The sequence below is a fragment of the Notolepis coatsorum genome (assembly GCF_963971535.1).
Source record: "Notolepis coatsorum genome assembly, chromosome: 8".
Taxonomy (NCBI): Eukaryota; Metazoa; Chordata; class Actinopteri; order Aulopiformes; family Paralepididae; genus Notolepis; species Notolepis coatsorum.
The window spans coordinates 133,211,415-133,231,344 of NC_140172.1; the positions used below are offsets into that span (position 1 = coordinate 133,211,415).

Genomic DNA, 19,930 nt, shown 5'->3' on the forward strand with positions numbered 1-19,930 from the left:
GGCAGGGGTGAGGTGGGTTCTAGGAGTAAGGTCAAGTAGTAGTCTACTGTCTGACCAGTTTGTTTTGTGATGTTTGTAATCTTGTTTTTAGCGCCTTTGAGGTGCTTTGGTACCATGAGGTGCAAGCATAGTTGTAGTACCCTTGAACCGTATTTCAATACACCAATATATCGCTATCAAATAATGCTCCCACTACAGAATAATTTTATATTACCTCACTACTCACTCCATGTATACTGTATGCATATGGGGAGCATATTTTTATACTCTATCATAACATTTTTATGTAAGATTTATGGGGTAGCGTACTTCAATAGACCAATAACTCTATCAAAATAATGCTCCCACTACAGAATCATTGGAGAGGAGTGGAACTCCTTGAAGAGTTTTCTCACATCCTCTTTGGATTTGATCGCTCTTCTGCTTCCAAAGAAGAGCTCTCCTTCTGCAGTGAACAATCATTAAAGAGTTATATTACCAAGACACTAGCTACATTTTAAATGCATTTTAGATCACCTTTTAGTGTGAATTTGGAGGCATACTTCTTAGGTTCAATTTGTGGGATTTATGATCATACCCGTCAGGGTATTCTCAGTGAAAGAAATGTGACCAGCTCAGTCCACATATTCTCCATTGCTATACAGACCAGGGATAACACACAAGTGATGTTTGATGGATAAAAAAACAAGATAAAATGCTCAACTCACGCCATTATCTTTTGACAGCTGGGTGCTGAATCCTAAAAGTAGTAGTTGATCATTCGAAAGAAAGACTAGGAAAAATGTTATTAACAGATTGCAGAATGGGTACAATACAGTACAGCTCAATACACACAATTGTTAAGGGGATGCAGACCAGAGAAATAATTTCGTCTTGTTTACATCAGGGTCCCCCATTTTCAATTCATCATAACATATATGACATACATGACATAGGGGAGAGTGGGGTAATTTGTGCCAAGGGTGCAAGTAGTGTCACCCCTGTTATCTAGAAAACCATAGAAGAAGTTGGTCATGTGACACCATATTTTTGAAGAGGCATCCATTTCACTCAACCTGCAAAGAAGGGAGACACATTTAAGCACATTTAAGTTTAAAAAAAACATTGTTTTGCCCTCCAAAGTAAAATTTGTATGATCAAGGTTTTTTTATTGCTGTGTTTGAACAATTATATAGACAACTTTGAAAACAGTTCACACATGTTTTAGTGCTTTAGTAAGCTACACCATGAGTCTATACAGTTAGCATGATGCTAGCTCAAAACAGCTGGGGGATGCATTTTTTTCAAAATGGTAGGCTTGGGGTGATTTGTGCCAAAGGGCCTGGGTTAAGTTGTGCCAGATGTTCTGTTTGTTAAGTTGCCCCAACTTATAATTATTAACTATATATATATTACTTTATTGTATTTTATTGTTATTGTACATTGTATTCTTACATTTGATCACTAAAACTATGTGATATTTTTAATTTTAGACCAAAATCCATCATGCCACGCAGATACAAACGGAAGACAGACAGACTCCTCTTGAGAAGTTGGAAAGAGCAATGAAAGAGGTGCAACAGGGGAAGACTATACGTCAGGTGTTGCTGAATAAAAAATGCACTATGGGGTTTTAGGGGCACCATTGAACTGAATAATAAACAAACCGTCAGCAGCTGAAGCTAGAGAGTTAGGGCCTGTCTTATTTTGTTTTGATTAATGACAACATATGGAATAATTCAAGAAATTGTATAATACTTAAATAACATGTAGACAATGACTCTTGCATAAGGCACTTAAATCCTTCCAGTGAAGCAGTATGATTGTTGATACGACCACAGATGCAATGAGTTGCTGTGCTCAGCACGGCCAGCAGAGGGTGGAATACTCACATGAATCAACATTATATTGATTGACTGATTGATTGATTGAAAACTTTATTAACAGATTGCAGAATGGGTACAATACAGTACAGCTCAATACTAACAACTGCTAAGAGGATGAAGAACAGAAAAAGACTTTCGTCTTGTTTACATCAGGGTCCTCCATTTTCAATTCATCAAGACATTTATGACATACAAGAATACAGTACGGTACTGTGTAAGAAAAATAGATCATTTAAGCAATGAATGAATGAATGAAAACTTTATTTAACAGATGAATGAATGAATGAATGAATGAATGAATGAATGAATGAATGAATGAATGAATGAATGAATGAATGGATGAATGAATGAATGAATGAATGAATGAATGAATGAATGAATGAATGAATGAATGAAAACTTTATTTAACAGATTGCAGAATGGGTACAATACAGTACGGCTCAATACACACAATTGTTAAGGGGATGCAGACCAGAGAAAGACGTTTGTCTTGTTTACATCAGGGTCCCCCATTTTCAATTCATATAGACATTTATGACATACACAACATACCTGACATTTATGGCATAGGGACATACAGGTATTTAGTACTGATACATTTGTGACATAAACAGAATTCAAATATACAGTACTGTTACCCATAGATCCTGACAGAGTATATACATATGATGGGGAGGGGACTGTACATTAGGAGGGGGTGGGTGGGTGGGAGAGAAATATACATACGGTGGGGAGGAGACTGTACATTTGGAGGGGGTGGGTGGGTGGGAGAGAAATATACATACTGCGGGGAGAGAATATATACATGCGGTGGGGAGGAGACTGTCTATTAGGAGGGAGTGGGGGGTTTGGACATTTTACGGTGGCCAGTTTCGAATTGCAGCCTCCCGTAGGTGCTCTTTAAGAGCGGTTTTGAATGTGGGTAGGGATTCACATTCCTTTACAGCTTTGGGTAGGGCGTTCCACATTGATGTGGCATACACGAGAACCAGTGGAATATCAGGAATTGAACCTAGGCGTCCACAAAGACGACTTCAAACTGGAAATGGTAACTACAGATGAGGTACTCAAAAAACTGAGCGCCCTCCAACCGAACAAGGCCACTGGCCATGACAACATCCCCTCCAAATTCCTCAGAAACTCAGCAGCCGCCATCACCCCAGTCATCACACACATAATAAACCTCTCCATAAAACAGGGACACGTCCCCAAGGACTTCAAAATTGCGAGAGTAACACCCCTGCACAAAAAGGGCAGCAAATTAGACCCAGGCAACTACCGCCCTGTTTCTATCCTTACATCCATCTCGAAAGTCATGGAAAAAATAGTATACGAACAGGTCGAAAAGTACCTCGCGGAAAAAAATCTAATCTACGAATTCCAATCTGGCTTCAGAATATCCCACTCCACTGACACATGCCTTCTTTATTTGAATGACCACATCAAACAAGAGGTGGACGCGGGAAAATACTGCGGCATGGTCATGCTGGACCTACAAAATGCCTTCTACACTGTCAATCACACCATTCTGATTGACAAGCTAAAAGCAATTGGTTTTGATAGTCTATCAGTGAGCTGGATACAATCCTACCTGGAGGGGAGAGAACAGATGGTGGAGGTAAACGGTACCCTATCCCCCCCCCCCCTCCCAGTGAGCTGTGGTGTTCCACAAGGAAGCATACTAGGACCGCTACTGTTCCTAATTTATGCAAATGACATGTCGTCAGCTTGTGACTGCAACTTGTTCCTGTTTGCGGACGACTCAGCCCTGCTGGTCTCTGACAAGAACAAGTTACAGGTTGAAAAAAACCCTCAGCTCGGAACTATAGGCAAAATCTGCATATGGCTCGCCGATAACTAACTATCATTACACATGGGCAAAAAAGAGTCCATTCTCTTCGGTTCAAATAACCAACTCAGCAAGACCGACGGCTTCTCAGTTACAGTGGGTGACAATATTGTCACAAGGAAAGATGAAATTACCTACCTGGGTTCCATCCTAGAGGCTAATCTTTCCTGTGACAAAATGGCATCCAATGTAATAAAAAAAGTCAACCAACGAACTCGATTCTTGTACCGGATCTCCTCTCTGGTAAACAAGAATACCCTGAAGAGCATTGAGCATTCATTCAAGGGTACTACGACTATGCTTGCACCTCATGGTACCAAAGCACCTCAAAGGCACTAAAAACCAAATTACAAACATCTCAAAACAAACTAGTCAGACTACTGCTTGACCTGACTCCTAGAACCCACCTCACCCCTGCCCACTTTGACAACCTAGGATGGCTTAGAGTAGACGACAGAGTACAGCAACTTGCAATGGGCCTGGTCTACAAGATACACTACACGACCAAGGTACCCATGTACATGTCAAAATACTTCCCAAAGGTCAGTGAATACCACGATCACAACACCAGAGGGAGCTCCACAAATCATGTTAAACCCAGATTCGGCTCAAACAAGGGACTAAACACGTTTAGCAATTATGCCACATCAATGTGGAACGCCCTACCCAAAGCTGTAAATGAATGTGAATCACTACCCACTTTCAAAAACACTCTCAAAGAACACCTACGGGAGACTGCAATTCGAAACTGGCCGCCACAAATGTTCTAACCCAGTTGTACAGTAAATTACCACGTATGGCTTTGTCAGTATTCCAATGTACAGTGTACAGTGTCCCCCACCCACCCCCTACCCAACCCCCCCCCACCCACCCACCTCCAATGTACAGTCCCCCCCCCTTTATTAACAGATTAACAATCTTTATTAACAGATTGCAGAATGGGTACAATACAGTACAGCTCAATACACACAATTGTTAAGGGGATGCAGACCAGAGAAAGACTTTCGTCTTGTTTACATCAGGGTCCCCCATTTTCAATTCATCAGGACATATATGACATACATGACATACAGATAGACAGTACTGCTACATCTATACATTTATGACATACCAGATTTGCAAATACAGTACTGTTTGTGATACAAAAAGAGTCCAGAAAAGAGAGTATATACATTTGACGTAGAAACTGTACATTGGAGGAGGTTGGGTAGGTGGGGTGGGGCTGTACATTGGAGGTGGTTGGTTCGACCACCTATTTACCAAGGTGGAACGCTGTTTTAATGTACGACCTACGACCATTATTTTTCATTATTATTATAAAAATCAAGCGAGAATGTACCCATTTAGTTTCCAAATGTAGTCAGTCCGTCCAAATAACGCTTGTTTGGAAATTTGCTGGACTACATTTTTGGGGATTGGGCAGCTGCGACAGGACTTTGGTTGACGCATGCCCAGTTTAACAATGTGAGGTTTGATTGATTGATTGATTGAAAACTTTATTAACAGATTCTATGGTTGCTATTGTGAACCTAGTGACCTCTGACCTTGTTTCCTTGAATGAATGAATGAATGAAAACTTTATTTAACAGATTGCAGAATGGGTACAATACAGTACGGCTCAATACACACAATTGTTAAGGGGATGCAGACCAGAGAAAGATGTTTGTCTTGTTTACATCAGGGTCCCCCATTTTCAATTCATAGTGACATATTTTTCTTTTTTTTTCACTTTTTCTCCCATTTTTTTTTTCTCCCATCGCAATTTTCGTATCATCCAATTCAACCCTCCGCTGTCTTTGAACGCTGTTTCTTGCCTCCCACAAGCCGGCTGCAATGTGGACTAGTCATACATAGCACGAGTCCCCTCCGATACTCGAGGTAACAGCAGTCGCATCTTTCCACCTGCGCGGCTCGATCTTTCAGCGTCAGGGGTCTGGGCTTTGGAGGGGCCCCACCCCCGATTCTGATTCTACTGCGCAGGCGCACCAACCGACCTGTAGGAGTCGCTGTCCACAACGCCCGATCCCCACCCATCAGTTTCCCTCCCCCTAATACTGCCAATGTGTATTAGTGCGGACGACCAGCTAAACTGAAAGCAATGTGGAGCGCTGGGCTCGAACAGGGAGGCGAACCTGTTCGAGCCCAGTCTCCAGTATTCGTGGTGAGCGCCTTGCCCACTGCACCACGTAGCCGCCGCTCATAGTGACATTTATGACATACAAGACATACATGACATTATGACATTTATGGCATAGGGACATACATGACATACAGGTATAGTACTGTTACATTTGTGACATATATGATATGCAAATATACAGTACTGTTACCCATAGATCCTAACAGAGAATACATATGATGGGGAAGAGACTGTACATCTTCTTCTACAGTGAACCTAGTGACCTCTGACCTTGTTTCCTTCTTCTTCTTCTTCTTCTACAGTGAACCTAGTGACCTCTGACCTTGTTTCCTTCTTCCTCTTCTTCTTCTTCTACAGTGAACCTATTGACCTCTGACCTTGTTTTCTTCTTCTTCTTCTTCTTCTTCTTCTTCTTCTTCTTCTTCTTCTTCTTCTTCTTCTTCTTCTTCTTCTTCTTCTTCTCCTTCTACAGTGAACCTAGTGACCTCTGACCTTAGGTGTCGTCGCTGTAAATTAAGGTAACCTCAGTGTCTCAGTGAGTTTAAATAAAGGTTTGAAATGAAATACAATTAAAGTAAGAAACAGGCGCTTCCAGCACTGTCCCTCTATGATGATGTCACAATAACAAAAGCGACACGGTCAATGCGACTGAAATGACGTCACGCTCACACAGATGGGGTGAAATACAAGTCTTTTAATTGCAAAAAGGTTACCAGTCAATACATAGAGAGGATGAGGATGTAAAGGAGCCACGATGCAAAACACCACCGAAGAAGAGGGAGGACACCGGAAACCTCTCATCCATTCAAACCGACCAGCCAACCAATCAGAAAAAGGCGTCAAAGAGAGCAGAAAGAGAGCGCCTTGTCTCCGTGATAAAGTTAACCCGTAACTCTACAAAACACCCGGCGAGCAGCTCTCCTCGTGGCGCTCCGGCCATTCCACACGGTAAAAAAAGCTTTTACAAACGTTTTGACAAAGACTACATGTCTTAAACCCCCCCCCCCCCCTCCCCCCCCGTTTCATTTTCAAATGTTTTATCAAAAGACGGCAATCTTAAAAAAAGATAAACAATAAAAGAAAAAAGGCACCACTCGGAGGCGGTAATACCTCTCCGGTTCCCATGGTGACAGCAGCTTCACACACACACACACCCAATGGACTGGCAATGTTTTAATAAGCTGTGGTGGAACGGAGACAGGGACACGTCAGAAAAGGCAGGATTATCCAGGTAGAGCCAGTTAGAGCCAGTTAGAGCCAGCTAGAGCCAGTTAACTGAAACACAATTCTAGCATTTCTTCATGTTTTACATTAATTCATCAAACAAAACTCTGATCGGTTCTTAGACTATTTGAGAGTCGTCTCATAATCCTGCTTCTTGAAACCGAGATATTAAAACAGCTGGTGACACCTAACAGAACAAATATCTCCAGAAAACTGACATTGAAATTACAAAGTAGGTTTTTTTTTTTTTTTTTTTTTTTTTACAAAGTGTTGATTCCCCCCCATGGGGTGAGAAGAATTGGCCCACTTGATGTTGTTCTGCCCCCTGCAGGATAAAGGGTGTAGTCGACAGACTCCGGTGGGTTTGTGTTAGTGATTAATCGGTTATGTATCTTGGCTAATTGAAGCGCCTTATGGAGACAGAGGAGGGTGTTTTCAGACATAGAATATGCTAACTGTCATAGAGGGAATATACATGCAAGCAATATCCCAGCTAGTACTTCATGTCCTGTTCATGGGTACATTCATATCCCAATCACATATACCTGTATATGTGAATAAAAATAATATTCCAAATATCATCATGGAAATGGAACAGACTCAATCATATATAACCAATATGTTATATACTAGGTTATATACTATATATGCTAGCTACATATCACAGCTGTAACGCCACACTATGCTAGCTAGTAGCTACATATCTATCACAGCTGTATATGTAACGCCACTCTATGCTAGCTACATATCATAGCTGTATAACGCCACACTATGCTAGCTACATATCACAGCTGTATATGTAACACCACACTATGCTAGCTACATATCACAGCTGTATATGTAACACCACATTATGCTAGCTACATATCACAGCTGTATATGTAACGCCACACTATGCTAGCTACATATCACAGCTGTATATGTAACGCCACACTATGCTAGCTACATATCACAGCTGTATATGTAACGCCACACTATGCTAGCTAAATATCACAGCTGTATATGTAACGTCACACTATGCTAGCTACATATCACAGCTGTAACGCCACACTATGCTAGCTACATATCATAGCTGTATGTAACGACACACTATGCTAGCTACATATCACAGCTGTATATGTAACACCACACTATGCTAGCTACATATCACAGCTGTATATGTAACACCACACTATGCTAGCTACATATCACAGCTGTATATGTAACACCACATTATGCTAGCTACATATCACAGCTGTATATGTAACACCACACTATGCTAGCTACATATCACAGCTGTATATGTAACACCACACTATGCTAGCTACATATCACAGCTGTATATGTAACACCACACTATGCTAGCTACATATCACAGCTGTATATGTAACACCACACTATGCTAGCTACATATCACAGCTGTATATGTAACGCCACGCTATGCTGGCTATGAAAGTAACACTATGTTCTAATCAACATCTCGTTTTGTTGTTTAACGAATAAGTGGCCCATATTTTATGTTTAGGTGATAAAGTCTAAAGTAAAATAAGTAACATGACATACTGTCACCCAAGGGTTTTTATGTTCATCTTGCTCTACGGTCATTAGCCCAGCTGTGTTATATGTAGCGTGACATTACCGGCAAGGTGTAAACATACCAATATACTACTAATACTAATATACTAATAATATCAACATATCACAACTTTATCAACTTTGGATTTGTTGTAGTTTACTTTGTGATAACTTAAAAACACAATACTTGAGAATCTCCAAGTAATAATATGGGAATATGAATGTGCACCTAAACACACTCACTGAATCACAATGGAACTGATTCTGTTTGGTCCCTATGATAGTGAGATGTATCTATCAGATATCCATCAGATATCATAGGACTGATTCTGTTCGGCCCTTATGATGGTGGGATGTATCTATCAAGATATGATAACCATTCATGTTAATTCTCCAATAAAATCCAAAATGCATAGATGTTACAGATTTCAAAAAAATCCCACAAAGATTGGAACAATCTTTATATTTCCATCCCCCCTCTATCTGAACATTCTGATCTTTGAGCGCTAGCGAAAACACAGGCATGCAAACACATGAGAGGCTGTACTACTGTTGAGCGTGATGGTTCTGAAGGTCTAATGCTAATTCAGATGAGTTAGTTTAAAGGAACATGCACAGATAGCCACCTCCTGTTTCCTTGCAAACAGGAAATGAAACAAACTCTTCAGTTGACCAGCCACAGAGGCAAATACATTCAGAATCTCACCAGTCATTTTTATCACTTAGCAGGCAAAGTTGTTTTCTTTTTTTTTAACAATAAGACTGATGAAATACGGGTCGATTACTTGCCAGAGTCGCTGGTAGAACGGGCAAAATGGAGGCGATCAAAGATGTCTGCCCCTGTGTTTTGACATTCAGTCCTCCAGGTCAGAGCAGCGCCGCTTCCACTTCATTTAGCAACTAGGACATTTACTAAAAGGCCGGAAATATTACACTTGGAAATATTTGCTACAAGGCGCTTGATAACTGACATTAACGCTAACGTTTGGTTGCTAACGTTTGCCCTAATACAAGGTCTTAAAGACTCTTAGTCTGGACATGGATGACGTTTCCTTGACAACATGTGGAAACCCAGCAACCACCGGGACCAGGATTCTATTTACTATAAGTGATTCTATTAGAGTGCTGGTCCGTCAGGGCATCAGGAACTTCAGCCAAACCTTGTGACCAAACCTTCACAATAAAGGAAACCAAACCTTCACAATAAAGGAAGCTTGAGCTGACATTACATCATGAATGTATATGGCTTTAGATGCTGGGCAGACTAAGAAGACTGAATTACATCAAACATGGGGGGGGGGGGGGACATTGTTAACACAACTGCCCATTGACGGACTTAATAGCCACGGCCAAGATACCAGCGTTTGGCAGGTGGCTGCTGTTCACGTTAAGCTCTGCTCACAAATAACTAAGTTACATACAGAGCATTTAGAATTGTCTCATTGTTAACGGTCCAGTACATACTTTGGCTTTGAAACTTTTTTTTTTTTTTTTTTTTTATCATCTCTAAATGCCACTCGTGGCAGGAGTGAGAAGATGAACGGGAGTGTATCAGCCGTCGCCTAAGCCTTGTAGAATCAAGCAGAGAGCAGAGGAACACACCGATACCGCTATAGGAATGCACCGATACCGTTACCGGTATGGGATATCAGACTGATACCAGACTTAAAAGAAGAGTATTGGCATAGAATCTGATAGCAAGAGCTACACGAACATGTTAGAATTAATTATGTTATCTTTTATATAAGAGGATGTTTAAGATTTCTCTAATGGTAAAAAATTGTATAATAGAAATAGTAGAAATATCTCATTACGTCTGTCCAGTGATCCTGGAGCCAAGGTCTACAGTAAATCTATTCTGTTAAAGGGGACATATTTGAGTTAATGTTAATAAAGATCTTTGAGGTCCCTAAACATGTCTTTGCAGGAAAGAAAACACCCAGATGATGCAATCTAGCAGCCTCTACACCTCTCTGTTTCAGTCCTGTTCTCAATGGGCTGTTTCTATTAAAGAGCGAGTTGCTTTTACCGTACAAATACGATAATTATCGTACATCTAGCAGTGGTGCGTGAGCCGTATGTACCGTCAAACGAATTTCAGATCCAACTTTCAGACCAGACATTGCAGATCAAATATGACTCCTGATACAGCATTAGCATAATCATCTTCTTGAGAAAACGTAGTTAAAGGTTTTGTCAGAAACATATTTTAGGTTCAACTTTAGGTAGAAAAGAGAAGATTTACGCGTGAGCATTAGGCGGCCATTGATTTTGGGCAGAACTTCCAAATCCTTAAACCAAGTTCAACAATGCCCTTTCCAATCAGAACACATCAGTTCTTGTCATCAGCTGAACTGCAGAAAAGGCACAATGTACATATTTAACATGTTCTCTGTGTTGAGACAACCCCTCATTCTGTAACAACAATGCAACACACAAGAAAAGGACATTCTCACAATAGGTCCCCTTTAAGTAAAACTAACTAGCTTGGATCAGTAGTTGAGTACAATACTCTGGGTCAGTATGAGTAGGGCGCATCAGTGCATCTCTTGTAATAGATAATAATAATAATAATAATAATACAGTCTACGAATTATTTAGCCTTATTCAAAACAATAACCATGTATTTGTGCTGGGTTTCCTGAAAGTCTAATTCTCCGCCACTGGTTAGTTCGTGGCTGCGTCCTGCTGATGGTCAAATACACAGGTGTGTGCCAATGTGTAGAATATCTATGTATCTGGTCAAAGTAAATTAACCGGACCAGACCGGACCAGACCAGACCAGACCAGACCAGACCAGACCAGACCAGACCAGGCCAGGCCAGACCAGACCAGACCAGCCTAGACCAGACCAGGCCAGATCAGATCAGATCAGATCAGATCAGACCAGACCAGATCAGATCAGACCAGACCAGATCAGACCAGACCAGACCAGTCCAGCCCAGACCAGCCCAGACCAGACCAGGCCAGACCAGACCAGACCTAATTTTCTTTCCCTCATGTACTTTGACCGTGTCCATCATCAGGACGCAGAGTGACCGTTTGGCAGAAGTTGTGTTTAGACTTTCTGGAAGCACAGTTAGAACATGAGGCTAGGATGTCATTATGAGAACTATACACATTATTTACAGAATAACAGGAGAAGACAACAGCCACAGAGAAAGACGTCTGTTCCTCTGACTGACTTGCTGCTCTTCCTCTTAACAAGTTGCTATTCATTTTCACACCAGGAACGGGGAAGTCAATTCACTTTCAATTGAATCACACACCGAAAATTATAATATTTTATGGATATGGTAACATTTCATTCAATTCTCTTTCTTTTTTGAATGTTTGAAGTTGATTTAATTGAAAGTGGACCGATCGGCAGGAGAGAGGGGAGGACAGTGAGACACACCAAGTGGTACAAAAAACGTCCAGTTTGACAACTACACCCCTAGGAAAACAACAAACATCACCTCTGCTGCTTGGAACTGCCGTGACCACCACCGCCAACAACAACAACAACAACAACAACAATAACAACAACAACCACAACAACAACAACAAAAGCACCTGCTTTCAAAGTAGAAAAGACCAACTTGATTTGCGTTCTGTATCGCAATGTTTGAGATTAGGTTTTGAGCGCCGGAACGCAGGAGCTCACTAGTTGCGGTGGCAGTAAGTCTGGTGGCTAAACATTCTGTTCACCAAAAGGAATGATCGGCGCAATCTCAAGCAGCAATCGGTGACGCGGCCCTGGTGACCAGGGCTTTTAAACGGTTCACCTTGACATTTTGAATTGTAGTTGCTTCACTTTACCTAAAGAGGCACGTATGCACATTCCTAGCATTTCCCATTCAAAGGGGCGCTGCTAGGCGCAAGCCTCACGCTAACGTGGGGTAGATTCTTCTCCCTTCTCAAAATGCCCGGTGATGAGAGAACACAACGATTATCCAAAATGTCAAGGCCGTCCTTTAATGAATAGACGAAGTAGAGAGAAAGACGGAGAGGAAAAGGTCCTTCAGACACTAGGTGGCACTGTCAGTGAAGGTTGGAGAGCAGCGGAGAGAGATCCCTTCCATGTGTCGGGGGGCCGGAAGGAGACAGGGCTGCAGCTGCCAGGGGGCGCTCTACATCGATTCTCCCAGAGAGTCGTCATCGTCCAGAGACAAGGGCAGGTAGAGATCCTAGAGACATCAGGGGGAAAACTATCACCTCACATCTCCAACAGAACATTTCAGGAATGGACAATGGTGGGTCATTTAGTCATTTAGGTTTGGTTTCTCCAAGAGTCTGAACCCAGAAAACATGACATACACGTTCGGATGTAAGTGTGTCCATGTGTGACATATATTCATGTCTGGGGGCCAAAGAGGAGGGAGAGGAGGAGGAGAGAGAGGAGGAGGTGGAGGGAGAGGAGGAGAGAGAGGAGGAGGGAGAGGAGGAGGGAGAGGAGGAGGTGGAGGGAGAGGAGGGAGGTGGAGAACCTAGGTCTGTGAAACAGGGACAGCTGTCCTCAGCTGTTCCAGTGCGTGGGAAGAAGAGTGCATGTGTGAAGGTTAACAACACCAACAAACTCCATGTGAGACAGACACCATAACACCACAGCTCCCACTCTGCACTATGGGCTGTCTCAGAGGAGGAGGATGAGGAGGAGAGGAGGAGGGAGAGGAGTAGAGGAGAGGAGGAGGAGGATGAGGAGGAGAGGAGAGGAGGAGGAGGGAGAGGAGGAGAGGAGAGGAGGAGGAGGTGGAGAGAGAGGAGGAGGAGGAGAGGAGGGAGAGGAGGAGGTGGAGGGAGAGGAGGAGGAGAGGAGGAGGAGAGGATGAGGAGGTGGAGAGAGAGGAGGAGAGGAGAGGAGGAGGTGGAGGGAGAGGAGGAGGAAGAGGAAGAGGAGGAGGTGAAGAGGAGGGAGAGGACTAGTACCTTCTGCTTGCGGTTGAGGCTGGGGCTGTTGGGGGTGGAGAGCTGGCTGCTGGAGCCTGTTCCATTGGCTGGAGGAGAGGAGAGGAGAGGAGAGGAGAGGAGAGGAGAGGAGGGGAGGAGAGGAGAGGAGAGGAGAGGAGAGGAGAGGAGAGGAGAGGAGAGGAGAGGAGAGGAGAGGAGAGGAGAGGAGAGGAGGGGAGGGGAGGGGAGGAGAGGAGAGGAGAGGAGAGGAGAGAGAGAACGAGGGGTAAACAGAAAGATGTGTGGATTAGACTGTAATCCTTGATCATTGCTGAGATGTAGGCCTTTTGAGAAGCCATGTTCTGGTACCTATAATAAACATCCATTTGTAATGGTAAACGTTTAAAGGACCACTTCACTGATTTTCAACCTTAATCCTATCCTCGTGAGGAGGACATAACTCTTACAGTACCAATGTGTTAAATGTAACTGTTTTAGCAGATTTTTTATTGTTTATTTTTGTTTATTGTGCCTATATGTCAGCCTAAAGCCTTGTTTTGTAAGCTTGTTGTCGCTGTAAATGAGTGTAACCTCAGTGTTGTGTTAGAAATGTGTTCTGTTTTGATTGATTGAACATTTTATTAACAGATTGCAGAATGGGTACAATACAGTACGGCTCAATACTAACAACTGCTAAGACGATGCAGACCAGAGAAAGACTTTCATCTTGTTTACATCAGGGTCCCCCATTTTCAATTCATCAAGACATTTATGACATACAAGACATACAGATATAAGGTACTGTGTAAGAAAAAGAGATCATAAAATAAATGTATATCCGAAAAGGAAGAAACTGTACATTGTATGGGGTGGGGTGGGAGGGGGGTTATTTTGACATTTACAGAGGCCAGTTTCTAATTGCAGCCTCCCGTAGATGCTCTTTGAGAGCGGTTTTGAAGGAGGGTAGGGATTCACATTATTTTACGGATAATTATGATGTGGCATAATTGTAAAACGTGTTTAGTCCCTCCCTTGTTTGTGCCGAATCTGGGTTGAACATGATTTGTGGAGCTCCCTCTGGTGTTGTGGTCGTGGAATTCACTGACCTTTGGGAAGTATTTCGACATGTACATGGGTATCTTAGTGGTGTAGTGTATCTTGTAGACCAGGCCCATTGCAAGTTGCTGTACTCTGTCGTCTACTCTAAGCCATTCTAGGTTGTCAAAATGGGCAGGGGTGAGGTGGGTTTTAAGAGTAAGGTCCAGCAGTAGTCTGAACAGTTTGTTTTGTGATGTTTGTAATCTTGTTTTTAGTGCCTTTGAGGTGCTTTGGTACCATGAGGTGCAAACTCCAGAAGCCAGAAACTCCAGAAGCCCCTCCCTCTTGGCTCGACAGAAGCCAGAAGCCCCTCCCCCTTGGCTCGACAGAAGCCTTACCTCTTGAGTCACTGACTTGGCTGCAGTACAGACGGTTGTGTGTTTCTGTGTGTGTGTGTTTCTGTGTGTGTGTGTATTTCTGCGTGTGTGTGTGTGTGTGTGTGTGTGTGTGTGTGTGTGTGTGTGTGTGTGTGTGTGTGTGTGTGTGTGTGTGTGTGTGTGTGTGTGCGTGTGTGTGTGTCGCTAACCCCCCCCCCCCCCCCCCCCCCCACCATCCCCGGAGCATGCGTCATCATCAAACACGATGGACAGCTAAGAAGTATGTGTACGTGTGTTTCTGTGTGTATGTGTGTTTCTGTGTGTATGTGTTTCTGTGTGTATGTGTGTTTCTGTGTGTATGTGTGTTTCTGTGTGTGTTTCTGTGTGTGTGTGTGTGTGTGTGTGTGTGTGTGTGTGTGTGTGTGTGTGTGTGTGTGTGTGTGTGTGTGTGTGTGTGTGTGTGTGTGTGTGTGTGTGTGTGTGTGTGTGTGTGTGTGTGTGTGTGTGTGTGTGTGTGTGTGTGTGTGTGTGTGTGTGAGTCTGGTTAATGCCTTCTCTCCTCTCCTTGTCTGGTTTCCTTCTCTCCTCTCCTTGTCTGGTTATTAATACCTTCTCTCCTCTCCTTGTCTCCTTCTCTCCTCTCCTCTCCTTGTCTCCTTCTCTCCTCTCCTTGTCTCCTTCTCTCCTCTCCTTGTCTGGTTAATGCCTTCTCTCCTCTCCTTGTCTCCTTCTCTCCTCTCCTTGTCTGGTTACCTTCTCTCCTCTCCTTGTCTGGTTTCCTTCTCTCCTCTCCTTGTCTGGTTATTAATGCCTTCTCTCATGTCCTTGTCTGGTTAATTCCTTCTCTCCTCTCCTTGCCTGGTTAATTAATTCTCTCCTCTCCTTGCCTGGTTAATTCCTTCTCTCCTCTCCTTGCCTGGTTAATTCCTTCTCTCCTCTCCTTCTCTCCTCTCCTTGCCTGGTTAATTCCTTCTCTCCTCTCCTTGCCTGGTTAATTCCTTCTCTCCTCTCCTTGCCTGGTGAATTCCTTCTCTCCTCTCCTTGCCTGGTTAATTCCTTCTCTCCTCTCCTTGCCTGGTTAATTCCTTCTCTCCTCTCCTTCTCTCCTCTCCTTGCCTGGTTAATTCCTTCTCTCCTCTCCTTCTCTCCTCTCCTTGTCTGGTTAATTCCTTCTCTCCTCTCCTTGCTTGGTTAATTCCTTCTCCCCTCTCCAGGTTGCTAGGATTCCTCCTCCTCACATTGCTGTGGCCTGATGTCACGTGTCGTAAGCAAGTAGTTTGTGTTCAAACTTTTAAAATACTTTTCTTTTGTCTGTAACAGATAAAGGAAACTCCAAAAGGCTTGAGCCAGGTGGCGAAGTCAAAGCGTCTGGCGTGTTTAAATGGTAAATGGCTGCATTTATATAACAGCTTTTATCCAAAGTGCTTTACAATTTGATCCTCACATTTTACCCGTTCACTCACACGTTCACACACCGACGGCGGAGGCGACCGTGCAAGGTGCCGATCTGCTCATCGGGAGCAGTTAGGGGGTTAAGTGTCTTGCTCATGGACACCTCGACACGATGCCTGGTAGGAGTGGGAATCAAACCGGGAACCTCTGTTGCCCCCATTAAGAATGTGTTTACACTGCATCTGCGACACTGGGCTTCCAACCTGACATCAGGGAGACTGAACTGGCATCAGAGAGACTGAACTGGCATCAGAACAACATGAGTTCCCTCCCAGCCAGACCGCGTGAATATTAAAGACAACCAACTTGTGTTCAGCTTTTCTCTGATTCGCCACGACCCCACGCCGCTAGCCCGCCCCCTTTTGCCACGAGCGCGGCAGGAACCTTCAAGTTCCCTGGTGCAAAATAAATCTGGTAGTTGGTTTATGACGTTAATTAATAATAAACACTGTTAGGACTCTTAATAATAAACACTGTTAGGACTATCTGACTCTTAATAATAAACACTGTTAGGACTATCTGACTCTTACTAATAAACACTGTTAGGACTATAAACACTGTTAGGACTATCTGACTCTTAATAATAAACACTGTTAGGACTATCTCGATTCACGCGTCACTACTGTAACTAGAAACTCTGGGTGTCACTGTACATCAGTGTGGAGGCTGACGCCTGACTGATTAACTAGAAACTGTACGCTGTAACGTTATATGTTATTTCGCGTTTTTAACGTCATAAACCAACTACCAGATTCACTCGTCACTGTACATCAGTGGAGGCTGCTGAAGCGCCAGCGGGGCGATGCGGTGGTTTATCCCCGGCTTCCGTGCGCCGCCGCCGGCTTGACTCGGTCCAGCTCCAGCAGCAGCAGCCGTGCTCCGTTGTAGAAGCCCTTCAATGACAGAGCTCTCATATTTTGCGAATGCATAAACTACATCTTAAATTATGGCTAATTTTTTTTTTTTTTTAATATGGCTGTCGCTTATCAATGACTTCGCGACAGCCATATTAGACACATAGCCATAATTTAAGATATAGTTTATGCATTCGCAAATATGAGAGCTCTGTCATTGAAGTGGGTGGTGGCAGCGTATTCGTTCACCCTGATGTGTAAAGTAGCGCTTTTTATTATTTTGTCATGACAAACCAATTACATAATCCCAACATATGTGTAAAGAAACAACATATTCCAGTTAACGGTATATATTTTTTAATGATTCATTACGGTATAAATTAGGTTAACTGGAGCTGCGTATTGCTGGCTCTCATATTTGCGAATACAACAGCGTTCACCCTGATGTAAACAATTCTACAACGGAAGACGGCCGTTGCCGCGGGCAGCGCAACTCTCTGCCGCGCGGCCAATCAGAGAAACGCTGAACGAAAGGCTGAACACAAGTTGGTTGCCTTTAATATTCACGCAGCCAGACCAGTGTCTGATGTTCCTTAGTTTTAGGTGTAGCTAATGTAAATAATAATGATAGTAAATCAATAATAATAATGATAATGATAGTAAAGAAATAATAACGATAATAATAATAACAATGATCGTAAAACAATAATAATGATTAATAATAATAACCTAGAAAAAAATAAAGTGTTATAAACAGAAACGTGTACTCAATGAGTAAATAAAAGACTTTTATTTTGAAAACAAAAAGTAACAAAAAAGGAATGAAAGATATAAAAATCTAAAAGATCATAAATACATAGTGCAGTGTGTTCCTCTCAACACCAGGTTTCTCTCCTCATCTCCCCTCAGCGCTGCGCCGTAAAGGAACGCAGCTGGATCTGTAATATTTTTTAATTTCTTCATCCCCCTCAGATTACAGTATGATCAAACTAAACAAAAGGCTGGATTCTGGGTGTATTAGGTGCTGAGATTAGAGACCTTCTGTCCTTCATACAGGGTGTGTGTGTGGGGGGGGGGGTATGAGACTGTGTGTGTGTGGAGAGGCAGCGGGGGGGGGGGGGGGTGGGTTATAGAGACTTAAGAAAAAAGAATAACACTCCCATATCATTATATACAGTATATTATATATTAATATATAATATTATTAATATTATTGGGAACGAGACAAGGTTGCCCTTGTTTACCGCTACTTATTTTAGGGGGCCTTGTTTTTTCCAAAGTGAAGATGGTGGTAAACTAAAATATTTGTATAAAAAGAACAAACATGAATGAAAACATCTGAGAAAAGTGTACTGTATTGCGTGAAGCCAGAGCTCAGGACCATATCTAGGCTCTGGCTGAAACACAGACAGACAACAAGAAACACAGCCAGGATTTAGACTCCTGCGCCTCTGAGATCCCTGACAAGAAAATAAATAGTATTACATATATAATTTAAGAGTCTTGAGATGAAAAAGCCATACAGGCCTCAAGTTTGGATTGATATGATTTGAAAAGCCAACATACATGCAGGTGTGCAGTGATTCCAAATCATAGTGTGAATGTTGTACATTTCCTGAAAGTACTTTACAATCACATGTCAATCAATAAAATGGATGGCGTTCCCCTTTAAGACGTCGTATAAAAAGAAACAAAAACAAATAATGAAATAAAAGAATGAAAACACATCATGCAAATCGTTAAAAAAAACAAAATCACATGCATCCCATAATAGTTGCATAAATCTGGCCCCTTTGATTGAGGCTGGACACCGATGGGGTTAAAGGATGAGTAACTGTTGTGGTAGCGGTCATGGTGAGGGTCATGGCGATGGTCATGGTGAGGTCGTTAGGTTAGAGGTCAGAGGTCATAGTATAGGCTCACTCGATTCAGCCGGAGACTTGCTGCGCCTGATTGGACCAGGGCTCTTGATCCCTAGACCCCTCGGAGCTTTGGGTGCCTTCATCACCCTGCATTCTGTGGAAGGAAACACACACACACACACACATTTAGAATCTTTATTTATGTGCAGATAAAGACAATGTTTAACACTTTGATTACCACTGGTTAAAGGCCCACTTGCAGGTTAAACCCTACTCTTCAATTATGGGTAGTTTACATCATTGGTATCTAATTTCATTATTTATTTTTTTCCATTTGACGCCGAAAATTCCACTCAGAAAGGGTTAAAAATGTCCACGCACGAATAACATGTATGGAGCCAATCAAAAAGCTTATCAGACGCTATCAGTGCCGTGACGTCACTGCAGGTAACTTTCCCCTACCTCTCATCCACTACAATGGAGTTTGACGAGTGCAGAAAGCTATTTCCTTGATCCAAATGGACGCCTTACAAGACACAAATGGGTTGGCAGCTAGGTGGCGCAGTGGGCAAGGCGCTCGCCACCAACGCAGGAGATGCTGGGTTCGAGCCCAGCTCTCTGCGTTGCTACCAGCTTGGCTGGTCGTTCATACTAATACAATTGGCAGTATTAGGGGGTGGGAAGCTGGTGGGTGGGAATCGGACATTGTGGACAGCGACTCCTACAGGTCGGTTGGTGCGCCTGCGCAGTAGAATCAGGAAGCGACGAGGGCGGCGTGTCCCTCCCACGCAGACCCTCGCCCCTGAGAGATCGCGCTGTGCAGGTGAAAAGATGCGACGGCTGCCT

At 43.0% G+C, this 19,930-nt stretch overlaps 1 protein-coding gene across 1 annotated transcript in view; it reads right to left on the bottom strand.

Annotated features, from left to right (window-relative positions):
- Positions 1 to 12,707: 12,707 nt before the first annotated feature.
- Positions 12,708 to 19,930, bottom strand: part of LOC311233253 (neuronal migration protein doublecortin-like) — an 82,860-nt gene continuing 75,637 nt past the window's right edge. Inside the window, exons 5-7 of the mRNA XM_084320190.1 lie at positions 19,146 to 19,238; positions 13,541 to 13,608; positions 12,708 to 12,801 (exon numbers count right to left, since the gene is read on the bottom strand). Of these exons, the coding sequence (XP_084176316.1) occupies positions 12,745 to 12,801; positions 13,541 to 13,608; positions 19,146 to 19,238 (218 nt within the window). The 3' untranslated portion in view covers positions 12,708 to 12,744. The remainder of the gene's footprint in view (positions 12,802 to 13,540; positions 13,609 to 19,145; positions 19,239 to 19,930) is intronic.